Here is a 12,069-nt window from a genome sequence, read left to right as displayed (position 1 = left end):
AGTGAAGTCTAGCAAGAAAACAGGTTTACTTGCATAATTTAAATATTAGGACGCTGCTAACGTTTACATTTCACAGATCGGACATATATGACTAATACATTCCTGCAACGTTCTACAGAATTTGATTTTGGCTGCAAAAGGGATATATTATTCATGCCTTACTGAAGGGCCCTAGACGTGTCAACTAGGTTTCGAACCCGTGACCTACCAGTAACGAGGTTCCTCTCCGCTTTCACATCTCCTTCGCGATATGAACAAAATGAACATAATTTATAAAGATAAAAACTTATTCAATTGTCATGATTATACACAAGAGAAGGAGACTCGTTCTGACAAAGAAAAGTCAATGACCAATTGCTATACCAGAAAAGTAAATTGTAAATTGTAAATTGTAAATTGCAGTTGTGCGTCGGTCAATGGAGGTGCGCACCATATTTGTCTTTGTCTTTATTTAGTTGATTGCCACTGTTTTTCTTACCTTATCTATGTTACTTTTGTATTTTTGCTTTTTCTTCTAATTTAATTCTACGGGTTATAGTCTTCTCTTAATCAGAACACTGTGCGCTTAGAAACATCAGTATTAAGCGCCTAATAAATGTTATGTATTATTATTATTATCAAAAGTCAAGTAATGTAGGTCCAGAATATTAAATAATTATGACAACCAGAATTTTTAAATGCCTAATAATGATGATTATTTGTTCTGTAACAGGACCATCGACCCAAGCAAGAGGGCCTTAGTCTTATCCAAGGGTCTTGGCAAATAAGGATTTTAAGTGCATAACCAAAGGGCTCTAAACCTTCCAACAGGGTAACGAACCTGTGACCTCCCGGTAGCGACCTTTTTCTCTAACAACTGCGCTATCACGTTTTCTTCATGCGATGAATGAATGGAGGACAAACATATCAATAAAAACAATAATTAAGTTATATTTATCAGTATAAGAAGAGGTGACTCACATCTGACAAAGGAAAAATATTGACAAATTTTCTATCCTGACTGCCAGTAGGTCTGTTTAAGATTATGATTTTATAGCCTCTTAAAATCGTAAAGTTTGATTGCCATGGTCCTTGCCACTTCGTTGATATCGTCATAACAGGTTTTGCCATATACAGTTAATATTTTACCATACAGATGGGGGTTAAATTATTGAAGATTGTGCAACTTAAGTAAGAATTGCGCTCAGGCAAAGCCCTTTCATTTTTTTTCCAAACGAGTTGAAGCACCTTTGGTTCTCTTTGAAATGCTAAAATGCTTTCTCTGTTTTTTCATATTGCATTTCCTTGAAACATGTTTTGCAAGAATGATAGGTTTTCCCCCCTTTCATAATTATGGAACCATAAGGAAGAAAGTTAAAATATCGATGATTATGCATACAAGTCAGAATTGCGACCGAACATTACGCTCTCGTTATAATTTTATCATAATATTCTGCTGATAGGCCTGTATGTATCTGATTTATCGCAATGGGTCGAAGTAGTGCTGGGGAGTGTTTCACAAAGGCTAAGCTCGACTTTAAGTTTGACTTAACTATGGGAGGAAATTAATGCCACCGGTTGCTCTCACTATTGTTCTCTCAAGTCTCAATTATGATCTTTAGATAAAAAAAATTCTTAAAAAAATGTAAATTCTGTAGATATGTAACCATGATTTTGTACGTCCCTTGAAAGATCATTGCCAGTAACTGGTGATAGCAAACAGTGGCATGAATGGCCCGCCATAGTTAAGTCCAACTTAAAGTCGATCTTAGTCTTTGTGTAACACCCCCCTCCACCCCCCCCCCCCTCCCCCCTGGTCCGAGGCATATGAATTATTAAGAATCTCAGAGGTGCAGGTTTTCCAGAAAAAGGTCTCTACGTTATCTCTCCTGTGTAATTCTTCCTTCATCATGGATGGAAATCAATCGTGATAGCTGATGTAACTACTACAACATGATCGAAACTTCAAGATCCCGAAGAACCTTGATCTGTTATTCAAAACACAAGTGGTTGCAAATGGGGGGCTGAAGAGCTTCCCTCCTCGTTCGTCAAGAGACAAATGAAATTTAATACCCCGAAAGAAACTTATCGAACTTTTGCATCTCCATGTTTCTCTTGGATGCACTCTAAGCATTGATGATCTGCTTTCAGTTTTGTTTGGTAGGGAGGTCTTGAGGGCTACTGGTCTGCAGTGAGCTAAGGTAGGCGCAAGGATGTGGGGCGCACACCCTCTTGGGAGGGGGTTAATCCATGAGAGGACTGCGTGCGCGCATGCGGGGTAGATCCATTGTTATCTAGGGGGCATATTTTTGAACATTTTTGGCAAAAAAAAAAAATAGGACTATCGTATAAGTAAGGTGTTCGTTTTCTAAATTTGAAGGAAAAATCCATAGACAAGCGATTGTCTAGGTTCCTTTTGTATTTCGTTTATTTACTTATTTATGTATTCATTCATTCATTCATTCATTCATTCTGTTTTTTGCTTATTTTCTCTCAAGAATGTATGAGTATTAAAAGGGGCACGGGTCGGTTGGGTATTGATTAAACTAAAATTTGATATCAATATCCTTGGGATACTATCCACCAGAATATGTAATCAATAAATGGATACGAATGTATTCTGTTTAACTCTGCAAGAAAAAAATGTAGGCATATGTTCCACAAATAAGAAGAGAGTGGTGTGCGAGACCAAATATAATTTACCTGACTTTAATTCTCCCGTTTGTCACTGGTACAACTTACGGGGTGATTACGTTGTGTAGTTCGATAATAAGTAGAAAATCAAATTTTTTTTTTTTACAAATATTTTTAATTATCTTTTTTTTTAAACAAACGATTCCTGTCTCCTTCTTTGCCGCACATAAACCGTATAACTGCTACCTGTTCACGCTAATACCGGTGATCTACAAACAAAGTGCGATTCTACTTTGATCATATCTATGCTCTGATTAACCCGTCTAATCTAAATAGACATGTTAATTTGCGCTGCTTCCCTCTGCATGCGCCTTGGGACGCGACCCGACGACCGAGCCAGAATGACTCCCAGGGGGGAGCAGCGAACCTGATTCACACGATTATCCCTCCATTACCATGTTTTCATATCAGCTTGTAGCGAGGCAAAGACGGGAACTGAATAATGCTTTTTGTTGTGATCAAAATTGAATTAGAAGTGATGAAGTCGGAGGTTGAATCACGACTGTATTGTGATTTGTAACTGAGCCGTACTTTCCTTCTTGATTTTGTGGTGAAAGAGAGAGGGGGAGAGAGAGAGAGAGAGAGATGTATAAATTACAACTAGGCCTCATTAATTTGTGTTGGTAAAAGAAAAGGTGCCAGCTATGGCTGATAGAGCAAGGTAGAGGTTGGCTAGGAGGTGTGGGGATAACTTTGAAAGTGTAACAGGTTAGTGACGACCTGAGAGAGAGAGAGAGAGAGAGAGAGAGAGAGAGGGAGAGAGAAAGAGGGAGAGAGAGAGGGGGAGGGGATGAGAGAAGAGAAATGGAGGAGAACAAGAGGGGTGCGAGGTATACGGAGAATCTGAGCTTATGCCTTTAGTTCAAATTTGGGGCTCGGAATTAGTATTGTTATTAACAAAATATACACAGGGTATTACATATAGGCCTATAAAGAAAAACAAAAAGAAAGGAGATATTATGACGGAAAATCTTGTAAGTCATCTGGCTTCTGAAACAAAATCGATCCTCACCCATCAAAATAAGATTATATTATCCAAAAAATACCCGTGATTTAACAGACCCACTTTAAAATGGATGGCATGTATATAGCTCCCGTTTCTTTTGAAATCAAGTGTTTTTATGACACAAACAACTCTATATATAGAGTTTCACTTTAGTTTTATTCACAAATATCTAATTACTCTTTCTTAAAGAACTTATTGAAAGTTCACAGTACGTAAAATGATAGCCGATTAACCAATATATAATTTAGGACAACATTATGTTTTATGTAAGATTATTTTCCAAAAACTGATAATAATAACCAAAAAAGGGAAATTGTCTGCACCTATTTTGATTAGTTGATATCATGTCACGTTTTTCACTTCGTTGAATTAATTCTCCCTGCAGATTATTTTTCAAAATAAAAGGAGAAACAGATTCTGAACGTGAGAATGCGAAACACATAACTATACACATTAAAACTCTCCAGATATTCACCTTGTAAAACGGAAATTATAGCGGAATAGCTATTGCAAAAAACAAAGATAAATTGGCTGAAGTGAGTGTATCATAGGAGGTGATGTTAGGATTGGCATAACAAATTAATTGAAGAATAGTTTCCGGGATCTGGTGGCAACAAGGTCTGAATTTCCGTGATAATTATCCTCATCAAAACAGCAGAATACTTCAACGCTCGTTATCAAATTACAATATCAATACCCAGTATTATGATATGATGTTCTTACTGTGTTCAAAGGATCGCTTTAAAGTTGGAGGTTTAAACATTATAAAGCACAATTTTGGGCGCATTAATATTTTTCACTTTCATATGAGGACGTGGTAACAAGTGTACCCCCCCCCCCCTCCACACTGATGATTTTGATCTGCCTCTACATATCAAGAATATCGTGCTGCGATTTAGATCAATGACTTTTAAAAATCAATTATAATTTTACTTGGCAAACTGCTCAGCCGAGTATGATATGGTCTTAAATACCTTCTCATGATTAAGAAAAATTGTGAACAAAAGTCTTGTTATGCTTCATAAACGCTATAGTTATAAAATATGGACAAGGGAAACACGTCGTTATTATTTTGTTTCTCGTTCGTGTGTGTTCTATTTGTTTGTTATTTTTTGTCTATGATGTTGTAGTTGTCGTTCCTTTCTTTTCAACGAATGTTATCTTGAATACCATTCATACAAGTGTAACTAGTTTCTAAAGGGGATCAATAATATCAAAGTAATTAAAGTACGATGGTGATCGACGCTCTTACCGGCGCTCTTACCGTAATAAAAAAACCTTTCAGTTGTTATCATGCAATGGTCATAAACATGCTATTTTCAATACAGGAATATTTTGCCACGCGCACAACTGGTTCTTTAAGCTGTAGGATACCATCAAATTGGGTTTAATCGTGATAGCTTTATGCTTTGATCGCAGCGGAAGTTTTTGAACAAACAGCAATCAATGCCGTGAACAGCGCAAATTACCTGAACACGAGCTATTAAACCAAGGCTATTACAGAGATCTATTGGAGGGGAATATCTTTATAAGGCATGCCAGGAAGTGATCGCTAGCGAGAAGTATATCCTGTCCTGTCTTTTCCAGCTCTGATGATGATCATCATCATTAAATAACATAGTAACTCAAACAACAGCAACCCACTTGCCTTGTTCACAGCGCGCAGACGACATGTCCCCAACAAGCAGTACAATCGAGGGCTGAGTTTCCCGCCCTGGCTGGCCGGGTCGATTAGGTCGTACGCATGGCTTGTACACGCAGACAAGACAACAATCGACTGGATCCAATAAAGCCCATTTCCTGCCGCCCATTACCAAATATTATCGCCAATAAAAATGCCTTAGTATAAGCACAGGGTGTTAGAGTATATTATTGAGGGCAGGGTTAAGGAGGGCATACAATTTACACGCGGGATATTAAAGCTACAGTGTACATGTTTTGAATTTAACAGGTTGTGTTTTTATAGCCCTACTATTCTAATGTATCGTGAAAAGTAGATAAAAGTTACCCTGTATAGTTTTGTTCGCTTTCTATAAGTAAAATTCATTCTTCTCCCTCTTCTTCTTCTTCTTCTAATACTACTACTTCTCCAGTTATACTTTTTTCTTACTTTCTTTCTTTCTTTCTTTGTCTTCTTCTCAAATCACAATGAATTTCGAGCGTCAACCTAATAAGTAAGCGAAATAATTTTAAAGAAGAAAACCCAAATTAATATTTTGTACAGCATGGTGTGGTATTAATGGAAAGCACACTCCTTTATTTCTGGCAACATCCCTACTTGTATAAACATTTTTAACACATGTCACATGGTAGGTAGTCATGTGCCTTTAAAAAACTTTATGATGTAATAAACTATTCATCTATATTGAATTATCCTGTATGTTTGCCTGGTTACTCTAAGGACATCATTTCATTGACAAAAATATAACATTCATCTTTTAAAATAAAAATGTGTGATAGTGTATAGATGTCATGGGAGATTTCCGAATTTCATTTTGCAATAAGTACTATCAAGTGAATCTTAATATAAGAATGTATCTTTCAAAACCTTGTTTGAACTGCGAAATGATTAATTTAATAGAATAATCACAACGTACTCCAGAGTATAATGTCATTTTCGAAGTTGGAGGGCTCAACAATAATTGTATTTATCGGAGACACTGTAAAACTTGTTGGACTAGTTTGGGGAAATATTTGCTTCAAACCCTTGAAACACTCTCTTCAAGTTAAAGATAAACTTGAGTTCTGGTAAAAAAAAGAAATTAATTCTCACAGAATCAAACGAAACTTACACTGAATGTTCAAGATTACAAATAAATGACATGTGCCAAACAATTTTGGAAGAAAATGTATACTGGCTGAGTAATGAGCATAGAAAGACAAGGAAATCAGGGTAGTACTAGCCCCGACACCATGTGTGTTGTCCCATATACATCTATCTGTGTAAGTGATTGTTACTTTACCAAGACTCTGCCAAATTTATGATGATTTTGATGACTCTAGAACCTTGCATTACACACCATTACTTACATGCTATATGATCAACTTTTCTGATCCATTCCGCACCTTTTCTTTCACAATGCAATCGCATTACTAGTACTCAAGTTTATCTTTAAGTTCCCAGGCATGCATGCCGATGACAGAACTTCAAGATACGGTCAACAACAAATTTTAAAACAACTCTAACACTGATTTTATTTGCATTGTATACAACAATGAATGGATAAGAAATTGCAAATCCAAAGGCTTCCTGCACACTCATATCAAACCATTAACTAGGTGAATATATTTATCTTGTATCAGAAGGAAATCCGATGTTACTTCTATCCTAGCTATCAAATTCTAATGACAACATTTAATCACCGAATGAAGATAACCTTATTTCAAATTATTGCATTACTTTTTCTTTCGGGGAATTTTATACTTTTACTTCCTCGCAGTATATAACGGTCGTGCATTTATTGTGTGCGTTGGTCTTTATGAAATAAACTATTGACTCATCTCAAAATTGAAACGAAAATGTGGCCTACAATTTACTGAGTAGGAGTTGAACTTGACTGTCATGGTTTAAGAAACGTGCTTTCATTATTAACCTGTTGAATATATAGCCTGTATACGGTCAAAATCATGTTCGTAGTGTGTACTTTAATTTTAAAGATAAATTAAAAGAAACAAACAAATTTAAAGTTATCATTTTAAAATGTCCCCCCCCCTTTCCTTCCAGTATATTCTTATTTTTATTTATGCATTTCCACTTATTTTGTCCCATGTATCTCTTTAGTATCAACACTTTTGAAACAGAAAATCTATAGATTTGATTATAATTATCATCAATAAAATTACGCATGCATAAAATAGGTCCTATAAATCCATGTACATGTAGATATTGCATGAAAGATAATACCACTAAACTATAGGCTACCCCTTTGTCTCCTTCATCTGTATGTCTAGTTATAAGTGTAACCAATCAGCAGATCAGTACTTCATTTTTGGAACGTATCATTCAATTGATTATCGTTTTTAGAAGAATTCGCAACGAACTATACACAGACAGCGAAATTGAATTGAATATTAAATGGAAACACTTGGTAAGACAGCATTTGACTATAAACCGAGTCGATCGAAAAAATAAACAGTTGAATTGACTCACTGGAATGCTTCTGAGGCTTTGGCATTGGACATTGACAAGCAAGGGATTATCTCAATTAGCATGATCAATGCCGAATCAATTCGGCAGTGATATTTAATGCCAGTTTTCGATGTCATAGATGTCATGTATATTAAAATTCGACAATATCATTGCAACAACTTTGTCGCGTACAAACAATCATGTAACAATATATGATTGGGGTTTGCTCTTCTACGGCTACAGTTCTCACTTGGGATCATGCATGCCTGATTTGGAGACAACTTCTACCAGAAAATCAAGGACAATAGTCAGAGGCTTGCAGGACTAAAAATAAGGTTTCTTTCAAGTTGGCACTAAAGAAAGATTCGTAATTTTGAATACATTTTGAGAACAACATGATAAAAGTATCATCAAGATATTTGTAACAAGAATAAATCCTTTGAATGTCTAGATTTACAGAAAGTTATTACAGAATTGTTATGATTTTCGGGGTTCTTTTCTCAATAGATGACGTACCCATTCTGTTTTGGGATATACTTCTTCAAGCAACGACCCCTGACAAAGAATGCTAGCGATGGCTTTCAGAATCACATGGTTTAAGTGCAAGTATATCACACTTGACGTTTTCTTACTCCAAATATTACCACAGTTATCTGATATCTAATGCAAATATCACAAAGAATTTGAAACGCACACCGAGGCATGATAAGTTCATTTATAGCATACAAAAGTAACAAAAATGAATGTTCATGTACATCATGAGGGCCCTAGATCTTAGTGAAATTCCGAGAAATCGACAATTATCAATACCAAGATTTGTCACCACCATGATTATATCATATATACACATGATAGAAGAGAAACATGGGGTAAGATAAGCAAATATAGAAACAGCTCGGTTTCGTATTCCAACTTATTCCTTAATTAAAACAAGTTTCATAAATGTTAGAGGGCGAAAACAATTATTATGTGAATGAGTAACGCACAATTTACGAAATTAAAAGATTAAAAAGAATTAGCCTCTACATGAATAGAACTGGTTAACAGTTGCTGATATAGAGGTATATACTAAAGGTGTATTTACTTACATCTGCAGTAAAATATATTGTACGACAGGTCCAGTTTTATATGCGTCATTGTCATCTCTACAGTGCTCAAGATCATGGGAATTTAGTGTATTGGAGAGAACAAAATGTCCAAACTTATTTCACTTTATTAAACGCTCATTGTCGAGGGTTTTTTAAATGAATCAAAGCATCAAACTTAGACTTAAATGAGAGTTATTTCTTGTTAATGAACTTCGTATATTACCATCACACTCTCAAAATTCTAACAAGTTTGCGAATAATATTATTCACTATACCACCTGTCTACAAGTCATGTCCCATAAAAGGCGGTGCAATGCTCGTTCTCTTCTTCTGCAACACTCTTTTATTTTCTTCTTTCGTTATGTATTTTATCGTCCTGATGATAAATATCTATTTTGGGGGTGTATTTCTTACCTTTTGAGAAGTGATCGACTCTGTCTAGGAATGAGTGAGGGTAATCATTCCTGCTGTACGGATACAGAGCAGTAGGTGAGGTAAATCCAGTCGTACTGTATGCCAGTGGCGCGGAGGCAGCCAGCCCTCCAGGTAAGGCGGCGGGATCGTAGTAAGCTCCGGTCGGATGCTGAGGCTGTCCGTACGGCGACGGTCCGAACGAATGCCCCGGGAACGTGGGCGTAGGCCTTGTCGGCGTCGTAGGGTGAGTCGCGAGCGAGAGAGATGTGATATTTTGAATGTTTGCCGCTCTATTTTGTCCCAAGATATTTTCAATAGAAAATGACGTGTGTGGAGGATTTGGATGTGAGGGTGAATGAGAGTGGGTGAGAAAGTTGTGAGGGTGCCCGGCCAAGCTGGGTAATTGTTGTATAGGAGTAGGAGCGACCAGGGGACTGGGGTGGTTCACCATCCCCAAACCACCCGTACCTGGCCCGCTGCTAGGCATGGCGTACTGTATAGTTGACATGACTCCCGGTGATGCCGACAAATTATCCAAGGATGAGGTGCCAAGCCTTACAGACAACACTTTATAAACTCCTAAGACCTGGTAAACAAAATGTCTGGGATGCAGGCAGTCCTCCAAAATAGTTTGTAGAGCACAGCTCGACAATCAAAGACACAACTAATTATTCTCCTCGTCGAAGTTGTCAGGACTCCTTATGCAGTAAGGATATCACGGTATAAATAAAAACCATCGGCCACAGGGCATACACTGTCTGGTGAGCCCAGATCCGATCTGTGATTATGAAGTTTAACTGACGACGAGTTATGATCTGTATTTTGTCAGCACCATAAACACGAAGCAACAATGCATACACAAGCAGACGGCAGCTAGCTCCACGGAGGCGCTTCGGTGCAAACTCTTCACGAACTCGCCCACTTTGCAGTGAGCTGGCTAACAATAGGCACCGAAGTTTTCAAGCAGAAGAAGAGAGATAACGATATATCCTTTATTTGGGGGCGGAGCTTACAAGTGAACCACCGTCTGTCAATCACCTGCGAGGCTGATTAATCACCACATCCGGGCTCCCTATACTAGTAACCTTTGTGCGCTGATTGGTTGTGACAGCGCAAGTGATGGTGCGCTCGCATCAAAACTTTTAGCGATACAGATCGTTTCTCTCTTGTAGTCTTTAACCAGACTCTTGTTTTCTATCAGCGTCTCGTTTCTTTGTTATTCCCATAAGGTCTTTGTCATTGACAAGGCCATTTTGCTTCATTTGTTCCCTGGCTTGCGCTGAATGGTAAACAATAATTTTGTAAAGGACATACTTAAAAGCTGATAGCTATGAGTTTCGGGTAACCTTCGACTAATGACAGGAGAAGTTCATAATAATCGAGTCTGGAAACGAGCCTGATGAATTTACCCTCGACGAAGATTCGGCGATCTCCAGGTTCTCGTATAAATCTCGACAACCGGACGATTCGAAACGGCATTTTGCCTGTTCTCCCTCGAGAACGTCTACCCGTTAGCTTGGGGCTAATTCAAAATGGACAATGCAGGATATGAACTTCATTCTAGTGTCAGCACCTAACCCCCCACTCTTCTTCCGTGATCACGAGTAATTATAGTCAGAAGAACTCAACAGTGATCGCTGTTTTCCGCAGAAAACCAGAAAACAAAAATGTCATGATCAGAGCGCAGATTGAAGACTTTCCTTCCCTCTCAAAGTGGATCAGCCCTATTCAGTCAGAGTGCTCGGATTCCTTCGCTTTTAGAACAAAGAAGGTCCCAACGGTATGTCGGGCATTCCTCCGCAAAGTGCAGAAGGCTGACATTATCAAACTTAATTGTGTTCCTTCCCGCGATCGAGAAGAGATAGCGCCCCAAGAAATGTCGTGATTTATTTCCAATTAAAAGGGGACAGAATGAATAAGGGGGTCGAAGCTTGGGGGAGCTATTCGCCCCCGGGTAAAGATGGCGCGAAAAACATTCGTAATTTTGTAATTGTGTTCCCCTTCCCGTGCTAGGAGTAGTACGTGTGAAGTGAGAACACGATCAGTTTGTTGGCTATCGTTTTCTCCCTGTCGTCTGCTAAGCAGCTGCGCCCTCTGACACAACCCCCAAAGATTTGTTGCCTAATTTCGGCGCGAAACAGCTGACACTTTCTTTCATTGAGAGAATTTCCCCCAACTTCGGTTTCATTTTCTCCCTCTTCCTCATTACTTAGCGCTTGTTAATTTACACCAATCAAAGGTGTTTGGCTCGTTACGAACATGACGAAAATAACGATTAACTTAAGCGTTTGGTTTTAAACAATAATATTTCGTTAGTTCTTGTTTTTAAAATCTTGATTGTTTTGTAACCAAAATATAGTTTTAAAAATATATAATTTTACCAATATTCATTTTTAATTAGTGGTATTGATTCGGAAAATTGGTTGCTTCTTTAATAAGAGTATAGGCCGAAAAGACGGGAGAAAAAATGTATTTGGTCACGGGCGTCTCTCCGTTTTTACTTGAGGAAGAAATTTATTAAAACAATCTTCTTTACTTGAAAATTTATAGAGGAAAGTTAAATGTCAAAAATATTATGGGTTCTAATTTTCTAAAGCATTTGACTTTGAAGATACTTTAATGTTGGGAAGGGACATATGTCAGCCCCATCATAATATTCTGGATAGCATTTTAAAAGGGGGTGGAACTTCCTCAACAAAAACAAAAATACATTTTCAGAATTTTGGAACCTCATAATATAGCATGCTCTACTGTGGAGC

At 37.6% G+C, this 12,069-nt stretch overlaps 1 protein-coding gene across 1 annotated transcript in view; it reads right to left on the bottom strand.

Annotated features, from left to right (window-relative positions):
• LOC575826 (hematopoietically-expressed homeobox protein HHEX homolog) overlaps positions 1–10,273 on the bottom strand; it is a 42,691-nt gene extending 32,418 nt beyond the window's left edge. Inside the window, exon 1 of the mRNA XM_776199.5 lies at positions 9,311–10,273. Within this exon, the coding sequence (XP_781292.3) occupies positions 9,311–9,818 (508 nt within the window). The 5' untranslated portion in view covers positions 9,819–10,273. The remainder of the gene's footprint in view (positions 1–9,310) is intronic.
• Between the last annotated feature and the right edge of the window lie 1,796 nt (positions 10,274–12,069).

The sequence above is a fragment of the Strongylocentrotus purpuratus genome, unplaced genomic scaffold (genome assembly GCF_000002235.5).
Source record: "Strongylocentrotus purpuratus isolate Spur 01 unplaced genomic scaffold, Spur_5.0 spur5_scaffold_15, whole genome shotgun sequence".
NCBI classification, from domain to species: Eukaryota; Metazoa; Echinodermata; class Echinoidea; order Camarodonta; family Strongylocentrotidae; genus Strongylocentrotus; species Strongylocentrotus purpuratus.
This window is presented reverse-complemented; position numbering and strand designations above follow the sequence as displayed.